A 19,439-nucleotide genomic window follows, 5' to 3' on the forward strand; every position below is an offset into this window, starting at 1 on the left:
ACCAACAAGGATGGCCATTGTAGGCTTCTGTGAATGTGTGTGCACTGCAGGATGTCACTGTATGCATGAGTGTGTAATGTAATTGTGGCCAGGGCTTGACAAAACAATAGATGACTTATTAATTGTTGATAGTAAATAAATTTATGAATGTGGTTAAAAAAAGGATCCGTTGTAATTAATGCATTGTTATTATTAAAAGAGAAGTTTGTTTTGGTTACTACTTTCTATACTTGAGTAACTTTACAAAGATAGTATTCAAGATTGTCAAGGTGTTGCTATTTATTGCATATGTTTGCCAAACAGAATTACACATGTTTACGACACACGAGATTATAGTTCATTGATCCTAATCTTGTTTGTTGTGTTTCAAGTGCGCCAGTGTTGTACACTTGTCACTTTCTATTAAGCGCCGTGACTTGTCTGCTTTTCTGACTCGTTTCTTTTTCTCCATCACAGTGGCTAACATGACAACAGAGGCTAGTGCCGTAAGCGAGGCCGACACTGAAGGCAAGCAGAAGGCCAGTGCCACTGAACCTGAGAACAAACAGAGTCCGGAGGCGAAAGCTTCAGAGCCAGAAGGGGAACAGTCCAGCAAGAAGGGGCTCGCCGCTGAGCCAGGCCCTGCCGATGCCACCTCATCCCCTGAGGAAGAGCAGCTGAAACCTCGCACCAGAACCTCTGCCGGCAAAGGCCTCTCGCGCCTCTTTTCCTCTTTTCTTAAAAGACGCTCGCAGTGCTCAGAAGGAGAGGGGTTCGAGGCAGAAAAAGCAAGCGAGGAAAAGGAGAACAAAGAAGAGCAAGCTGGTGAAGAAGAAGAAGAAGTCAAACATGAACAGAATGATGCTCTTCAAGAGGGAACGTCAGACTCAATAGAAGTAAAACATAGTGAAGAGACACAACAAAAAGAGGAAAAAAAGAGTGAGCCACAAAAAATAGAAAAGAAGGGTAGTAAAAAAAAAAAGAAAGAAGCAAAAAAGAAAACAGAAGGAAAGGATGCAAATAAGGTGACAGCCCCAGAGGACAAAAAAGAAGAGGAACCGGATAAGGCAAAGGAGGAAGTGGAGGAGAAGAAAGATGAGGAAAAACAAGAGGCAACAGTAGAAGAAACTAAAGAAGTAGAAGAAGAAAAGTTGGTGCCAAAAGAAGAGAAAAGGACAGAGGATAAATGCACTGAAACAGACCCCGAAAGGGAGGAGGAAAAGTTTGATAAAAAGGAAGCAAAGAAAAAGGAAAAAGAGGAAAGGGTGAAGAAAAAAGAAGAAGAAAAAGCTAAGAAAAAAGCAGAGGAAGAAGAAAGGGTAAGGCAGAAAGAAAAAGAGAAAGAGAAGAAGCGAGAGGAAGACAAGGCAAAAGAGGCAGAAAAGCTCAAGAAGAAAGAAGAAGAAAAGGCAAAAAAGAAGGAGGAGGAAGAAAAGGCGAAAGACGACCGATTAAAAAAGAAAGAGGAAGAAAGACTCAAGGAGGCTAAAAAGAAAGAGGAGGAAAAATTAAAGGAGGCCCAAAAAAAAGAGGAAGAAAAATTGAAGGAGGCAAAAAAGAAAGAGGAGGAAAAGTTAAAAGAGGCAAAAAAGAAGGAAGAGGAAGAATTGAAGGAAGCCAAAAAGAAAGAACAGGAGATATCAAAAGAGGCCCAAAAGAAAGAAGAGAAATCAAAAGAGCCCAAAAAGAAGGAGGAAAAGTCAAAGGAGCCCAAAAAGAAGGAAGAGGAGAAAGGTAAAAAGGCAGATGATAAGCAGGAAGACAAAGGAAAGAAAAAGGAAAAAGTGAAAAAAGGAAAGAAAGAAGAGAAGGGGTCTAGTAAAGCACGAGTGAAAGCACCAATTGCTGCCCCAGAACCAGAACTTAAAACTGAACCAGAAACTGAACAAGCTCCTGATCAGCACTCACTGAGCAGCACAGAAATGCAGGTCAGTGCAAAAATAAATATGCTATATTCATTCTTTTTGCTATTTCAAGTAACTAAGTTAAATCCTCAAATTTATTTCATCTTCCTTTATGGCTTTTTCAGCCTGCTCAAGAAGAACCCAAGGAGGAAGCAATAAATGAGGAGCCCGAAGTAGTAGAGAAGGCCGCCGAGAAGGAGGGAGAGGCAGACGAGAATGGGGAAAAAGGAGAAGACCCCAAAGAGGAAAGGGCATCTAAAGAAAATACTGACAAGAAGGGTGACGATGCCAAAGGTTCCAAAAAACTCAAAACAATTCAGTGCAAAGTCACTTTGCTGGATGAAACTCAGTATGAGTGTGAGCTTGAAGTAAGTGACCAATCAATCAACAAGATTTTCACAACTCTTTGTTTCATCTTTCTAATCGCTTTCTTTGATTTAGAAACATGCAAAAGGACAAGAGCTCATCACTAGAGTGTGTGACAACCTTAACCTTCTAGAAAAAGATTACTTTGGCCTTGCATACTGGGAAACAGCAACCAGCAAGGTGAGTTTAAACAACCTTACTTTCTTTAGCATGTATTTTAAATTTTCTGTGATATTCAGTTGGATACGTAAATAAAAATAGTACAGCTCAGACTCATCCCCTAAAATCCCGGAAGGCGATTTTGATTTATTGACTTTAAAAAAATTTTTTTTACATGACATAAGTTATTATAAGATACAATAATTTTTCTGACGTTAAATTTCTATAATCCTTTATTAAAAATATAAAAGGAAATAGTTAGAAGTGGTTTGGTATTACCGATAGTTATAGTTACTCACTACTTCTTCCAAAAAGTAACTGAGTTAGTAACTGAATTACTCTATAATAAAGTTACTAGTTACCAGGGAAAGTAAATATTTCCATTACTTTAAAAAAAGGTTGTTATATGTCAAAGAATTTGAATTTTTCCAAGCAGTATTTGAGTCGGTTGAATTGAGAAGAACAGACAGGTAGTTGTGTTATAGAACCTTGTGACATTTATTGCACCTTTACCAGCAAAAGATATATCCTACACTTGAAGTGCAACAAAAATAAACAGTAATCAATATAAAAACATAAAAATCAGCATATACATAAACATACGTAAACCCACACAAAAACTTAAATACACGCATAAAATGTACACCAATACACACAAAAACGTCTGTAAATGCATGCACAAAAATTAACGTAACAACACAAAATTGTACGTAACGCACCACTTTTAACCGGCATTTCACGGAGTTGTAATGGCGGAAGAAATAATTTGTTAGATTACCCTGCTACTGAAAAAAAATATAGCTTTTCGTAACCAAATATAGGTATTACCTATTGTAGTATTTGAGCAAACACATCGACCAAGTTCTGTTATTTCCAATAACTGAATCAGACAAAATTAAGTTATTTACTTATACAGCTCCATTCATTTAATTGAGTTAAATGCGTCATAAATTATTGACATATATTTTCCTCTGACAGACATGGCTTGAACCTGCGAAGGAAATCAGGAAACAGGTGCCTGGTGCTGTCTACGAGTTTACATTTAACATAAAGTTCTACCCTCCCGACCCAGCACAGCTTACTGAAGACCTCACAAGGTGAATTTTCCTTAGGTACACTGTTTATACTTTTGGTACACAACATCCACATTAGTATTTGGAATATACCAGTATTCAAAAAAGATCTTCTGGGGGTGAATGATGTATTGTAATCGGGAATTAGGCCTCTTTTTCACAATACCGGGTTAGCTGCAAACCTATTCATGCCTGACAGCCTGCTTTGTTTTTCCAATGCACAAAATGTGCCCACAATTAAGTGTATGGGTTCGGTTTTACCATTCATTTTCGTCCTACAATAATTGCTCTGTTTCCCATTGCACCGCAATTTCCAAATGCAAACATCCCACCTTGGCTTTTTGCAGCTAAATTAAACCATCCATGCATACAATAAAAAGGAAGGGGCTCCACAAAGCTTAATGCAACCCACTTTTGTTGGCAAATCACAAAACGGTGCTGCGGTATAACGTAGTTGCATGTGTTTCCAAGGGGGTGGTCCATTAGACCCCTTTGGTGCCCGAAATGGGCTATAATTTATCTAGGTGCGCAAATGGTCACTGGCTTGCAGAACAGGTATCGCAGAAAAGAAGCTTTAGAGAACGAATTATTTTACTATTACAGATTAAGTACTTTGTTAAATTAAATTGTGTTTTTTTTCTGACGTATGGTGGTTGACTGGTTAGCTTATCTCCCTCACTATTCAGAGGTCCTGAGTTCAAATCTGGCTACCTGCCTCCCTGTGTTGAGTTTGAATGGTCTCTCAGTGCATGAGTGGGTTTTCTCTGGGCACTACGGTTTTCTCCAATGTTCCAAAAACATGCATGGCAGGTCGAATGGGGAGTATAAATTGTCCCTTGGAATGTGTGTGATTGAATGTTTGTCCGTCTCTGTGTACCTTGTGGTTGGCTTGCAACCAGTTATTGGTGTCCCCTGCCCACTGCCTAAATTCAGCTGGGATGGGCTCCACCACCCCACGGTCACATTGTGATAAGGGTATGTGGCTGGAAACTGAATGAATGAATTATTTTCCTGGCAGGTACTACTTGTGTCTCCAGCTGAGGAAAGACATCATGAAAGGGGTTCTTCCATGTTCCTTTGTCACCTTGTCCTTGCTGGGCTCTTACACAGCGCAGTCAGAGCTTGGTGAATATGACCAAGATGTCCATGGAGTTAATTATGTCAAAGATCTTAATCTTGCTCCTGGACAAAGCAAAGAGCTGGAGGAAAAGGTGATGGAGTTACATCGTACTTATAGGTAAGAGTCCAAAGACTATGTCTTAAAAATGCCGAATGATTCAGAAGATTTCATCTGGACTATTTTATCTCCTCTTAATGTGAAAGGTCAATGACTCCAGCCCAAGCAGACCTGCTGTTCCTGGAAAATGCCAAGAAACTCGCAATGTACGGTGTGGACCTTCACCAAGCCAAGGTAATATCATTGTCATTGCATGTTGGTTCACATTGTCAAAAAAAAGAAATATTGAAGACATATACAAACTTAAAAGTTCAAACAATTTAAAGTAAAATGTGTGTCCACAAATTTTAGTTTACGTATTTTAATTAATAAGTGGCTGTACTGTTCTGCTACATAACTAAAATGTTGTCTGCATTTGATGTCCCACATGTTATGTTCTCAGAATTTGCGTGTGTTATTTTTTTAATTTATGATTTCGGTACAAAAAAGTAGATGATACTCTTTTGAATTCCACGACCTCTTAGTGTACGAATGTCTGCCCCCCAGTGGACTAGTTTTGAAACGACAGGTCTTTGGTATGGTTTATCTTTCTGTCCAATGACTAGTATGTTTGTGCTTTTACAGGATCTTGATGGTGTTGACATTACGCTTGGAGTTTGCTCTGGCGGTCTGATGGTTTACAAGGACAAGCTGAGAATAAACCGTTTCCCTTGGCCAAAAGTTCTGAAGATCTCTTACAAACGAAGCAGCTTCTTTATAAAAATCCGTCCATCTGAGGTAAATCAGAATGCGCTTTTTGTACATTTTGATCCCTGAATATATGTGCTTTTATACAACATTTCTTTTTTAAATTATTGTTTTAAACACAAAAAACATTAATTGACCGAAAACTCCCCTCCTACTTATCACACCCTATACAAATACCATATTCCTGAAATGAAAATGGCATACATCCATAACAATGTCATAGGCTCATGTGAACTTCCAACATCTATTGCCTGCTATTAATTATCTCCTAAAAAAGAAACCAAAATCAACCTAATCATCACTTAAAGAAATAACCAACATCAGCAGTAACGACATACAAGATTCTCCCCACAAACATACATCTTACAGTTTAATAGATCTATTCTTATCATACTAATGTCATTTTTTTGTCTTCATATTTAAAATTACTGATATTCAATATACTGTAGTAGTCGGTCTGACCGCACAGGATTTAGGACGGACTAATGCGACCTTGCTCCGGGGTAAATGTCATGCTTCTTGCTGTGTGGCAGACTAATGTGATCAAGCCAACGTGACCCCCTTGCACCCTGCCTTAATTGTTTTGTTGTCTTGGCACACAGCAAGAGCAGTACGAAAGTACAATCGGCTTCAAACTACCCAACTACAAAGCCTCAAAGAAGTTGTGGAAAGTTTGCGTGGAGCATCATACCTTCTTCAGGTAAGAACGGGTTGATCTTGCCCGCTTTGAATGTCATGCCTCTTCTTTGCCAACACGTGCCTTTCCTGAGCATAATTGGCTAACTGCAGCCTAATCTACGAAATTGGCTCCAGATCCTGTGCACTCATCTTGACCTTAGAATGAACTCTCCTAAAGTCAAAGTTTTTGCGCAACAGTACCAATTTAGAAATTTAAAATTATGTTCGTCTGCACTCTTGTTGTTTTGTTGCTGAGTATTAACTAAAGAAATGTGTTTTTTTCTCAGGGTTTCGACAACAGAACCTCCGTCATCACGTCGCTTTCTCGTCCTGGGATCCAAGTTTAGGTACAGCGGGCGCACCCAAGCCCAGACCCGGCAAGCCAGTTCAATGATCGACCGCCCTGCCCCTCGCTTCACACGCTCTGCAAGCAAACGTCTGTCCCGCAATTTAGACGGAGGTAGGTTCTGAAGCCAGACAAATGTGCTGTACCCTGCCAAAAAGTTAAGCAGAACCAGAAAGTTGCTCTTGTTTTGGGCCAACAGACAAGAATCTTGAGAAACTTACAGCATCAACTAGATGTGAGGTTGATGAATGGTCGTCAATGCTTGTCTCAGACAACCCGCACCCTGTGTTAAAATATCCAGGTAGCTTGTTTTTTGTGGAGGGTTTCCCTTCGTATTTTTGCATAATAACAGATAATCAGTTTTTTAGAATTTATTGATGCATGTTTTCTTTGACATGTCTAACACTGACCTAAAAGACTATTCCACTATTGGTCAGCTCTCCTTCCTGTGGCACGATCCCAGGGTGTCTTTGTCTTTGCTCATTACGCTGACTGCCATAGTCTTGACATTGTTTTTCGCCTTGCTCAGAAGTCGCAGCTTGTTGTTTGTTATGCAGTGCCTTCAGTAGCTAGTTTCTCATTATCTTAACGCGTCTTCCTTATTTTTGTAACCATGTCAGCTTCATAGACTTATTGATAAAACACCGCCACTTTTGTGTGAAGCATTTGTGCTATATGGTGTTGTAAGAAACACTTACTGTTTGGCTTCCTCACTAACCTCTGCTTGCGGGACTCACCAAGATCTTAAATGCTTTCCGTGTAAGTTGAAATGTCAGAAAGCATCGTTCTATAATGGCATCACTCCAACATCTCTTCACAGCTAGAAGTGAGTCTGAGCAGACATTTATTCAGTCCTGGGATATTCAGACAGGCAGTGTACCGAGGTGGGATCTTCCATCCAATGCACTGCTCCAGACAAGAAAGGAAGATGAATGGTCTACCCTGATCGAAAGAGATCCTCCCTTTCTATTTTACCCACCGTTTAATTCTGTGACAGAGCCAGGTATGAGTATTTGTAATGTCAGCTTGCTTCAAAAGTGTAGCTAACATCAGGAGTGCGCTCATGGTGAATTTTGTATACATGTTTGTAACTTCTGTAATTTTTTTCTCATTTGGTGTATATTATATTCTCATGCTGTCAGCTAAATTTGGCTTGGCAAACATGAGTTTTATTGACAGGCTATTGCGACCAGCACAGGATAGACACCATGACTGGTTCTTGTACTTGGATCGAAACCCCAACCTGTCCTTGTATCAAAATGTTGATAAAGCTCAGCATGAGTCACTGTGCGATGGTATGATCCCCTAGCAGACTTTGTATATTGCTAATAAGACCTTCCACTCGTTTTTTTATACTATTCACGCTCCAAATTCTTGCAGCTGACCTCCAGGTGAAGATTGAGGAGACTATGCAAGAATTGACAGATGAGGAGGCCATTGAGAGGCTTGAGGAGTTGGTTTCGATGGTGGAGAAGCTAGAAGAGATGGAAGATTTGGAGAGAAGGCTAAAGAAAGTTAGAGCCTTCGAAGAGAGGCTACAAGAACTGGAAGATGTATCAGATAGGATTCAGGAAGTGATAGAAGAGGAATTAGGGGAACGAGAAATTGTCAAACTAAAGGAAATGGAACTACAGAAAGAAAGTAAAGTCTTAACACGAACAGTGTTGAAAAATTCTGTAATGACTGTGAAGAACATGAATGATGCTAGTGAGATAGATGAATTAGAGGAACAAATAAAAGAAGTATTTTTTAAGGACCTTCCGTCCGAGGAAGCCAGTGTCAAAATGGGAAATGAGGAGCACTTGTTTGATTATAGGCTGAGAGAAAAGGTGCGTGAGATAGAAGGGGAGTTGACAGAAGAGTTGGAAGGAAAGTTTTTTTTTCCACCTGTCACTACCTCCTCTCAGGTTGCATATCATGAGGTGGAAAGGACTAAGAAAAGTGTTGCTTTTGATAAGGAGTTGCCAAAGAGGCTTGATGCGGTAGAAGATACTATTCTATCAATAATCTCGGAAAATAATTCCCAAAACGTTGAAATTGGACCGATGACAGAAATATTGGAAGAAAAATTTAGGGGTAAAGGTAAAGTGGTACAAGATGGATTTTCACTTGACAAGGATATGAGGTCCGTACTCTTTGACCACCCACCACACGTGCCTGATTTTAAAACTTCAGGTACGAAACAAACCATTATCAATGGCTTCATGCAAATGGCACTTAGTTTGCTCAATTTTAAATTGGATTTGTTTTTTTTCACCATCTTTAGTTGCATTAGGTAATCGTGTTACATTGGATGAGGGGGCATTCTTAACATCAAAATCATTGGTTACAAGAGTTATGGATAAAACTGTCTTACAAGAAGAATGGCCAGTTCATACACAAGACATTCCACCACCACCACCACAATCTTTTCTAGAACAAGAAGATGACTGGTTTGTGTTGCTGGATGTCGTTCCCAGAAATAAAAAAACAGGTATCACTATCTTACACTGTTTGCTTTGCTTGCAAAAACTTTAAAAGTGCTCTTGTGCCTCATTTTAAGATCACACATTTTGCTTATATCAGCTGCATTAAGGGATCCCAGGCAGACAGAGGGGGCACAATTGTCCCCAGTCATTGAAAAGGGTGACGAAATTAGCCTCGTTTGGCTTGAAGAGGTGGAGACAAGTGTAAAAGCCCCAGCATATGTTGAAGAAATCGTGGAAGAGCCAGTAAAAGAACGAGAAGACAACTGGTTTGTGTTGCTGGATGTTGCTTCTAAAGAAACTGCTTATGTAGCACCAGGTATTAGCGAATTCCTTTATTTTGCTTTAGCTCTACTAAAGCAAACAGTTGTGTTGAGCTTTGCTGGCATTTTCATCTAAAGGCACCTTTGAAACATGTAGGGTCTAAGGGTTTTTATCTTCTTTTTGTAGCTGCTGCCCATGTGCCTCATAAAGAAGATGTCTCTGTGAATGATGTGACAGTCGAAATGAGAGACAAACCTCTGGTTGATGTTTTAGTTAATTATACTGAAAATTATCCCAAACTAGACCCGGGCCGAAATGAAGTCACAGTGCTGTCACTTAGTCAAAGAGAAATAGACGACAGTTGGTTTTCCCTGCTAGATGTTCCCACAAGAGAAACCCTGTTTGTATCACCAGGTATTGCTGATATTCCACTCACTATTCTTTAGTACTTGCAGCCTTGAGTGATTAACATCTTGACATCTGTCTTTTGGTCAAGTGTCCCTGGCTGTGTCTGTACAGAAGTGTGCTGAAAATAGCATTACTACTGTGTATGAAAAAAAAGTTGACATTGTCCTGGAAAAGATAGTCCAGAAAGAAGAGACTTCTAAGAAAATATATCCAGAGCTGAAAATTGTCCCATCAGTCACAAAGAAAGAAGATGACTGGTTTCAATTGCTGGATGTCATTTGGAAAAAAAATACATTTGTAGCCCCAGGTACTCACATCTTTCACCTTCTTCTTCTAGTACTTCTCAGTATACCAAAGTAATCTAATTTTCACTCTCAAAATAGTTCCACCAACTAATTTGCTGAGAATTTATCCAGATGTTGGACCTGTGATTGAAGAGAAAACAATAGAGCTGAAACCGCTACTGGTTGTTTCGGACCCGATAAGTGAGCGCCCATCCCAACCACAGCCAGAGAAAGTTGATGACGGGTTTGTGGTATTTGGTGCTGTTTGTGATGAGGCAGTCATTCAAATAGCAGGTATTCAGTTTGTGGTTGCACCTTCAAATTAGCTCACGTGCCTGTGAGGGAAACACATTTTTTTTCTTGTTGACTCTGCCTCCTTGTACCAGACACCACTGCTGAAATGTCTACAGCTACAAGGAAGCCCTTTGAGACTGAGGTGTTAACAACAGATACTATAAAATGGGAAATGACGATAATTGGTGAGAATACAGGGCTTGATGAGACACGAATTTCAGAAAAAAGACCCGTTTTACCAGCATCAGGGAGAAAAGCAGAAGATGATTGGTTTGAACTGTTACAGCCACGTTCTGTCCTAGAAAAGACAGTCCCTGTACTATCAGGTATCCACCTCTAAATGTATCATTATTTTAACCCTGCCAAGATTTTTAATTTTATCAGCAAGTTTTACTTAAATGTAAATATTATTTTTGTCAGCTTCTGCAGTTGAACAAAGTGTGATTGTAACCACTGTCAAAAACACAAAACAAGATCGAAGGATAGAAGAAGAGAAGCTTCCCCTCAAGTTAGTTGAAATAAAACCACAACGAGGAGAGTTGGACGATGACTGGTTTGTGTTGTTAGATGCAGTAAAAGCACCAGGTATGACTTTTGTGTATCACAAAGTTCAATTTACATTTCTTTTTACTGATTATAATTTCGCTTTATGTTAAATAAGTGACCTATTGCGTCCAAGCTTGATTTGACTTTCCTTCATTCCACAATAGTGGCTGAACCTGTTCAAAAGTTTCCCGCTCTAGCTGTGTCTAAAACCTTGGCAGTCATAGAGAAGAACTCACTGCAAAGAGTTACTTTAGTGAAGCAGGTCTGGAAGCAAAAGCCGTTGCAACAGCAGCAGAGACCGCATCAAACCAGGAGAAAACTGGAGGATGACTGGTTTACTCTTCTAGATAAAGTTCCTAGGAAAACAGGTATACATAAAAGGCTCATTCCTTCAAGGGCCAGTTGAAGAACCATATGTTGAAGATCTCTGTAAACTTATGTCCTAACGTATTTGATATCCTATGAAATTAGCTGCTCCCCCTATGCGCCTCCAAGTCCCTGCAGCAGCTCCTAGGGTAATACCCCCTGTGACCAAAACAAGGATTTCTGTTTTTGAGAAACCCCGGTTTGCAAAACACATCCAGGAAGAAAGGCGACCCGTCAAACACACTCATGTCCATGATGATTGGTTTGTTCTTCTGGACCTTGTGCGCAGAAAGCCAGGTATCTGCTCTCATTTATGTGCTATTTGCACATGGTTTGGCTTTGTAATTCTTGCTTATTAAAATCAAACCAAGATGGACGATGGTCGACTCTTGCTCAAGGACATCTGGTGGCATTTTTTTTTTGCATAGGAATGAAATATTGCTTACTAATCTTACTCAAGTCACATCGAGCTTTGTAGCTTCTTGCTAGAACTGTACTGCACTTTTATGTTTTTTGACGGTGAAGAAGGATTTGAGGTAAAGTATACTGTTTGTGCTCCTCCCCTAGAACAGGGACGTCAAACTAAATTTAGCTTGAGGGCCACATTGTAGAAAACAAATTCTCACAGGGGACGGCCTAGAAGATCAAAAGAGTGAGGGTCAAAGAAAGAAAGAGTGAGAAATAGAGAACGAGAAAAGAGAAAGAAAAAGGGAAACAGTGAGAACAAAAATAAAAAGAGGTAGTTAGAGAAAAACAGAGAAGAGAGAGAACGAAAGAGAGAAAGTAAGGGAGAAAGAAAGAGGGGGAAAGAAAGAGAAAATATGCGAAAGAAGAGAGAGACAGAAAATGAGAGGGAGAGAGACAAAAAGGGAGAGAGAAAAGATAAAAAGACTGCGAGAGAAAAATAAAAAGAGCGAGAGAGAAAGAAAAAGAAAAGAGGGCAAAGGAAAATAGAGAAAGAAAAGGGGAAAGAGAGGGGGTGAAAGAGAGAAAGATTAAGTAATAAAGATAGAGACAGGAAAACAAAAATAAGAAAAAGATCGAGTAATAAAGAAAAAAACAAGAGAAAGAACAAAATGAAGAAAGAAAGAGAAAAAAGATGGAAAGAAAGAGAAAAGGGGGAAAAGACAAGGACCGAAAGAAAGAAAGTAAACACAGCTGCGGTTGCTTTGAAACTCGAGCATGGCTTTGGCAAACTTATCTAAAATTGCAGCTCATATTTCTCTTGTGCTTTTCTCTGCATTGTCTCGAGGGCCATATTAAATGATGTGATGTGTGCCCTAGAAGCTTGCAATAAAATACAAGGCTGCTGTGGAGTGTGTGTGTGTCTTTTTTTTTTTTTTTTAAGATACTTTTTTGTCTGCACCGATTTCTAATATTAGACCCTTTCCTGTTTGCTTGTAACTGTGTTTAGTGGTGATCACTCAGAGAAGCGCTCGTCCTGTCAGCGCTCCAGTCTTCTCCCAAGCTGCTCTGGCAGAAGCTGGAATTCCAATGGCGCCCTTGGACCAGCCTCAGACCTCCACTCCGATCAGGACGGCAATTAAAGAGGAGAGGAAACTCGAAGTCACTTTAGAAGTTGTTGAGCCATCAAAATCAGAGGACAAGGTTTGCACTATTTTTATATCTATAATTTAAAGTATTTTATAATATCAAAACTCATTGTTCTTAGAACTGCTGCCTTATGACATTTCCTTGGGATGGCATAAAACCGACCATTACTATGCAAAATATCTCCTTTCATGAAAAAAATGCAAAATGACCAATTAGAAATGTATTTTGCTGCTGTAGTCAGCAGTATGGACTGACCAGAGAACTGACTCCTCAGTGACTCTTTCAATCAATGGGGACATTCAGGTCAGTGTCCATCCTCAGAAAACAATTTCTTCTGAGATGGCAAGTATTAGGTGTGCTAACGTGTCTCCGTCTCTCCTCACAGTCTGAGGTGATGAGCAGTGAGGTGGTGCAGTTGCGAAAGGTCAGATATTTAGCCATGTGTGTCATTTCAGCATTCCAGCTAAAAATCGCTTCAGTCCAAAACAATAATGTCATCTTGTCATTTGCATCCAGGTAGCTAGGCCATGTAACGTTTAAAGCATCTTGTTTATTTGGTAGAACATGCAAGGATGGGTAGAACATGATTTGCGGGCCGTTATTATGTAATTGTATTAATGCATCAAGGTTGTACTTACATTTGCCTTCAATACCGTTATTATCCCCATCGCATGCTGTAGCAACCCCTACAATCCATTTGAATGGATATACCGTGCACTGAAAACAAGGCATGATAACTTCTTTTTTTTATTCACGCTAGTGTCACAACTCACCACACATGCTTGTCTCTTAATGTAACATCAAACTAGAGGACTTTGATCTCGAGCGATTTGATCTTAGCCGTCAACTATTTTGCATGTCGACCTTTTGCAGCTTTTTTTTTAACGCTTAAGTGAATGTCTGTGCATGTCCGGCGTGTGGCACCTTCCAAGGAAACTGAATCCCTGACTCCTCCCCTTTTTTTCTGTTCGTTTTTCACAGAAAAGAGCTAAGAAAATTGAGGGTGACTCAATTTATATGAGACATAGCCTTTTAATGTTGGAGGTTTGTATCATCGCTGGAGACGTCACGTCTCTTGCTTTGTTTTCTTGCTCTTTGGCTCACTGCCTGCTGATTCATACCACGCTTGCATAAAGGCTTTATTTGGAGCTTGCGTCAGCATTCAGCACATTCGAAAGGCTCTTCTTCGATTTATGTATCCCTGTGTCTATATTTCATGTCTGTCCAAGGAGTGTGCTGCTGAATTCTGAAGGCCTTTAACATTGGGCAGTTTTTTTTCTTTTTAATATCTGCACTAATTAGATTTCGCAGTCTGTAAACATCTAATGATTAGGGCAAGAAAATTGAAGTTTAACAAGCACATAGTTTTCTGTTTTCGTTTTTAAACTCAAACGTACAGGTTTCCAAAAACTCAAGTTTGATTTAGGTCACGGAACACAGAAACAATTTATTGAACTGAGCAATTTTCAAAATGCTATTAGACATCAATTCACCTTGTTAATTGAAACACTTGGATTATTTTTTATTCAAAAACCTGTATATCATTAACCATATTTACCCCAAACAGCTATATGTTTTATGCTATTGACATAATTCAGCCAGTTGAATGCTGTTTGAAATATCAATAGAGAATTTTCATTAAATAATAATCTTGATACATTTTAAGGTTAAACATTAATTGTCATTTTTACACTTGTACAATTTTGTCAAAGCCGGGCATCTTGATATCGTGATATTTTTATATATGTATAGATAGATAGAGATAGATAGATAGATAGATACTTTATTCATCCCCGCAGGGAAATTCACATATGTATATATGTATATATATATATATATATAAATATATATATATATATATATATATATATTTTTATATATATATATATATATATGTATATACATGTATATGTATATACATGTATATTTATAATCGAATATCGCTCTCTCTCTCTCTCTCTCTCTCTTTATACATGGAATATATAAGTATATAATTTGTCAAATAAATCAGGATCTCTGAAAACTATGTGTTAGCAAACAAACACACAGCGGAAATTGTCATCAACACCTAAGAATCTGTCATTAGGATATTTTTGCTTCTTAGGGACAGAAGTTAAACAATGTGAGGTTTGAACAATTTTCTTAACAGCAATTAAGCATATTCACAATTTAGTTATATCTGACAATATGACGTTTTAACATTTTTTTCCGACAGCAATTAAACACACAATTTCATTATATCATATCCCAACAATATGAGTTTTTATCGACACTTTTAACAGCAATCAAATACATTCACAATTTCATTATATCATATTCTAACAATATTAGGTTTGAACAATTTTTTTCGACACTTTTAACAGCAGTTAACCATTGTGTAAAGGGCAATACTATTGTGCAAGGGCATAGCTCTGTCTTCTTCATGTTCTTTCGCAGTCAGAGTGCTACTTTTGGTGTGGTTCACTGTTTGGACCCATGTAGACTAACATTTATGGACCAGAGATGTACATTTTTGTTACGGATATGTGGAAATACGTTATTACGATGTTGTAATTACCTTATTACTTGTGTGTAGGCTCAGTCAACCACCAAGGCATCTTCCTTGAAAAAGGGCACTCCGCGATATCATGTATGATTGAAAGGCTAATTCTAAAGTGATGTGTTCTGATATATTGATGAATGACTCCTTCATGTAGTCACCATCTGTGATCGGTTTTCCCCACTTTATTATATCCTGGGTTGCAACAAAACTCGTGGCAGTCGTGTAGTGTAATAGGGTAGGTAGATCATGTTTTAAAGGCACTGATCATGTTCATTATTTCGTATACCAATTAGGAAACTAATTTTAACACTGTAGAACACAAAAGATAGTTTGAAATTTATAATTTCCTGAAGAAAAAACAAAATGACTCATAACTGGCGAGGTATTTTTTGGAACTGGTCTGCGAGCTACCCAGGTGTTCCATGCGGTCTAGCCAGGAATATTGCTGAGCCCTGTTTTGGACTTTTATAAAACTAGTTGACCAAAGCGGGCGAAGAAGATCCTTATGTTATGCTTTTGCGCTTTCTCTCACCATGCTTCCACCATTTCAATTGCTTGCATTTACAGTTTCTGCAGTTTTGCAACAAAGATCAATCTATTCATGCAATTCTAATCATGCATTTTTTTAAATTAAAGATTATAAATCAAAAGTAGGAGATTATATCCTATTGTATATGTGTGTCTATGTATTCCATGATTAACAGTTGGGATGCTTAACATTTATTTGCTACTGCTTTTGGCTGCACCATAAACCAATTAGGATCTATTTAAAGTTTAGTGCTCAATGTTATTTCTGTCAGTCATTCTGATCATGATGACTTCAGTTCTGCTGTCTGACTGCATGTTTTCTATACTTATGCAAGCATATTGCTATCTGCTAAATCAGTCTGATTTAAAGAATCACAATCAAGACGTTTTAAAAGATGTGACAGGTTGGAATTTGCATAAATCTAACTAGGGCTGCAACTAACGATTATTTTAATAATCGATGGAATAGTTTTTTAAATTAATCAATGAATCAGGTTTTTTAAAAAGCACATTTTTGATTTCCTTTTTTATTCAAATATTTTAAACAGATTAAAAATAGTGTGCAAAACAACTGAATATTCTATAATATGAAACAAGTCAAATTATTCAACAATTAACAAAAATGCATACAAATGTATGCTATACACCTGAAAGTATGATCATATTCCATTTGGATTCATCATACAAAACAAAAACGAAGAAAGTAATACATTGGATATTATGTGTGGAAAAAAAAATAACTGCCCCAAAAATTAAAAAATAAAACACATTTCAAAATTTTGTCAACAACTTTGTTTATTTGGTCGAATCTTTGAAGATGATAAACAATCCCAATGTGTAAAAGATGCATAATGTGCTTAAGAATCTGCATCTTGTTGTTCTTTTTTCTGTATTTCTGTAGCATATTCTGTTCCCTTGAACATTGTTCACTTTAGATAGTGTTTGATTGTTTCATGTCAATTTTGTTTGGAATGATGCAATGTTTAATACAAATGATCTATAGAAAATGTAAAATACTTAAAAAAACGGTTTTAGGACCCCCTCTGCCGGACCAAAGTGACATTACAACCAAATAACTACAACGAAATGCAATGTACTCACTGTATTTGCATTTATTTAATGTGCTTAGTGGCTCAGAAGTGGCGCGACACAACAAATCGATGTGGAAATAAGTTGCTAATGCATTTGATGATAGAGCTTATTGATTCGTTGTTGCAGCCCTAAATTAAATGAAACAACAATGGTCAGAAATATTAATTGTACCAGAATTCTTGAAATGTGACTGTCACATTTTCCATTTGTTGATTGATTCAGTAACTTTGCTTTTGCTCTATTTATAAATATTTACTTAAATGGATAATATTAACACGTGATTAATTATCTTTTCCATTCTTTTTCCTCCTGCCCTTCTGTCATTATTCCATATCCCCCAAATGTTCCTTAAACTTCCTTCCATTATCTTCCCTCTTATTATTTTGACCATTGTGGATCATCCACCTGCTACCCCTCTCCCCTTCACTTGGGCCTTTTCCTAAAAAGGAGTTTGACAAACCTCAGGAGGACCTGCTCAGGCATCATGCTAGTATCAGCGAGCTGAAAAGAAACTTCATGGAGGCCGTGCCAGAGTCCAGGCCCAGCGAATGGGACAAGCGTCTGTCCACGCACTCGCCGTTGCGTACTCTTGGTGTTAACGGTCAACCCGGCGCCGATGGGGTAAGTCTCTCACACCGATCTTCACATCGCTGTATGAAATTGTTTATGAAAAAAGAGACACAAAGTATTGGAGCCTATTTGTGACAAAATTTAATCAAAACTTTCTTCAGCATCAAAAACAACCAATAACAGGCTATTCATATTTGAATAAGGGTTTTATTTTTATTAAATATGTACCGGATTTTCAGCACTATAGGGAGCACCCCCCAAAAATTGTCCTTTTCACATATTTTTTCACAAACGAGGCACACTACATCCTAAGCACGGTTCTTACGGGTCCGAGTAATCCTTGAAAATGCTTAAATTTTAATGTTGCCATGTTTATCTAACATTCTGCCTAAAAATGACAGTGACACTGCTTTCTGGTGGCTTTGCTTTGCCCTTGTATTTATTCCCTCATTATTAATGGTGGATCCCGTTAGTTTGAATGCTATTGTTCTGTTAAGCATCACGCCCCCATGGGTCATGCCCAAATGGACAGGTGTATACTACACCGAAACAGGGCACTATGTAATGTGTAATTAGTTCAAAAAATTAAGGTAGTGATTTGCAGTGGTAAATTGAAATGGGAATAACTTCCTGCAACTGAAAATGTAAATTACATATACCTCATTTTTACCCAACACCTACAGTATATAGGGAGAGATTTGTCTCAAATGTATGTACACATGTTTTGTTCAGATCCATAAATATAATCGTGATTTACTCAAGCTCTAAAAAACATGTCTTAATAAATGCACACGCAAGATTAAAAATTTATTTATTTGTGGCTCTGCATAATACAGGATTCACACCAGAATGTTTTATTGGTACTAGAGAAATTGGAAAATTGGCTTTAAAATAATTTTGACCCTAAAAAGGTGCACGAACCATGTATACTGGTTTGATGGTGACGGATTGCGAGCGCATGCTCAGACTTCTTCACGGCAGTGGCATGCAGCTTTGCATGATATGATGAAGAATAAAGGTTGGACTGTTTGAATCGGGTCTTTGCTTGTTTATTCTCACTCGATTAAGTTTGATGTGGATGAGACATCTTTGGGTTTCCACCAACGTGCTATGTGGCTCCTGCAACAGCTGTTTCAGACTTGTCTACATCGCATGCTTCCAAGCATGACAATGGGAAATGATGCGCTTCCCGTGTTGCACGTTATCTTCACGCAATGCAATGTTGACTTCCCTGCTTTTTCTGCTTCAACCTTGCACGCTGCTTTCACAACCCACTGCTGCTTTCACAACCCACTGCTGCTTTCTCCAAACTTTGCTTGTTCCCAAAGAAAGAATGTGTGAGTGACAACTGGGCCTGATGATTTTTGTTTTGAAATGTTCAAACCAGCATGATAGTCGCCAACAAAAACACAATGCAAATGAAGAGTCATTTTCAATTGTGTCTCGTGTAATCTGATTTGAAACATCACGCCGAAATCCTATTTCAACTGGCTGGAGGTTGACAGTTACTTCCTAGCTCTGTCGCTCTCCTTTCACTGCTCACATAATGGCAGTATTTATGTCGAACCTGCAGCAACTAAATGCCTTTATCAAATATTGTGATAATAAATCGTGCCGGATCAAATTGTTTTCATCAGAAATCAAATGCATGTTCAGGTAGGCCTAAATGTCTCTCAGACATTGATCCTTTTTTTATTATTTGTTAAAAATAGAATAATAAAGTAGCCTGTGCTATCTTACATAGTGTAGTATATTTTACATTTTTTCATCTTTTAGATTGTAAGCTTTACATTAATGCAAAAAACTTATAAAAGACAAAATGTGAAGAGAAGGGTTTTTACACTACTTGAAAGTATAGTGTAATGTATAAAGTATAATGACAGTAAAGTATGTTACAGTTAGCATAGTATTTCAAATTCACTATTTATTTTATTATTTTTATGACTATACTACAGTGTTTCCCATACTATAAGAAGTTCCAAACAGGGTGCCATTTGAGTGTCATAAACTTTTATTTTCAAACACATAATGATATTTTAAAATAAATATGAACACAAAATAGGATAAGCGGTACAGCTAATGAGATGAACACAAAAT

At 38.1% G+C, this 19,439-nt stretch overlaps 1 protein-coding gene across 8 annotated transcripts in view; it reads left to right on the forward strand.

The window, feature by feature from the left end:
• Nucleotides 1–456: 456 nt before the first annotated feature.
• The window catches only part of LOC148371565 (uncharacterized), a 31,807-nt gene continuing 12,824 nt past the window's right edge, over nucleotides 457–19,439 (forward strand). For 5 of the 8 annotated variants that reach the window (XM_088326097.1, XM_088326101.1, XM_088326103.1 and 2 more), the window contains exons 1-27: nucleotides 457–1,907; nucleotides 2,009–2,251; nucleotides 2,325–2,429; nucleotides 3,387–3,505; nucleotides 4,500–4,718; nucleotides 4,805–4,892; nucleotides 5,283–5,435; nucleotides 6,008–6,105; nucleotides 6,371–6,543; nucleotides 6,629–6,730; nucleotides 7,250–7,432; nucleotides 7,572–7,724; nucleotides 7,810–8,604; nucleotides 8,696–8,902; nucleotides 8,995–9,213; nucleotides 9,345–9,572; nucleotides 9,655–9,873; nucleotides 9,950–10,144; nucleotides 10,237–10,470; nucleotides 10,565–10,729; nucleotides 10,855–11,058; nucleotides 11,162–11,353; nucleotides 12,471–12,664; nucleotides 12,848–12,913; nucleotides 12,996–13,034; nucleotides 13,592–13,654; nucleotides 17,220–17,393. In XM_088326097.1, the coding sequence (XP_088182223.1) occupies nucleotides 465–1,907; nucleotides 2,009–2,251; nucleotides 2,325–2,429; nucleotides 3,387–3,505; nucleotides 4,500–4,718; nucleotides 4,805–4,892; nucleotides 5,283–5,435; nucleotides 6,008–6,105; nucleotides 6,371–6,543; nucleotides 6,629–6,730; nucleotides 7,250–7,432; nucleotides 7,572–7,724; nucleotides 7,810–8,604; nucleotides 8,696–8,902; nucleotides 8,995–9,213; nucleotides 9,345–9,572; nucleotides 9,655–9,873; nucleotides 9,950–10,144; nucleotides 10,237–10,470; nucleotides 10,565–10,729; nucleotides 10,855–11,058; nucleotides 11,162–11,353; nucleotides 12,471–12,664; nucleotides 12,848–12,913; nucleotides 12,996–13,034; nucleotides 13,592–13,654; nucleotides 17,220–17,393 (6,273 nt within the window). In that variant the 5' untranslated portion in view covers nucleotides 457–464. The remainder of the gene's footprint in view (nucleotides 1,908–2,008; nucleotides 2,252–2,324; nucleotides 2,430–3,386; nucleotides 3,506–4,499; nucleotides 4,719–4,804; nucleotides 4,893–5,282; nucleotides 5,436–6,007; nucleotides 6,106–6,370; nucleotides 6,544–6,628; nucleotides 6,731–7,249; nucleotides 7,433–7,571; nucleotides 7,725–7,809; nucleotides 8,605–8,695; nucleotides 8,903–8,994; nucleotides 9,214–9,344; nucleotides 9,573–9,654; nucleotides 9,874–9,949; nucleotides 10,145–10,236; nucleotides 10,471–10,564; nucleotides 10,730–10,854; nucleotides 11,059–11,161; nucleotides 11,354–12,470; nucleotides 12,665–12,847; nucleotides 12,914–12,995; nucleotides 13,035–13,591; nucleotides 13,655–17,219; nucleotides 17,394–19,439) is intronic. The other 3 variants (XM_088326098.1, XM_088326099.1, XM_088326100.1) reach the window with 3 other exon arrangements.

This window comes from Urocampus carinirostris, chromosome 2, assembly GCF_059441175.1.
Source record: "Urocampus carinirostris isolate Australia breed hairy pipefish chromosome 2, RoL_Ucar_1.0, whole genome shotgun sequence".
Lineage (NCBI taxonomy): Eukaryota > Metazoa > Chordata > Actinopteri > Syngnathiformes > Syngnathidae > Urocampus > Urocampus carinirostris.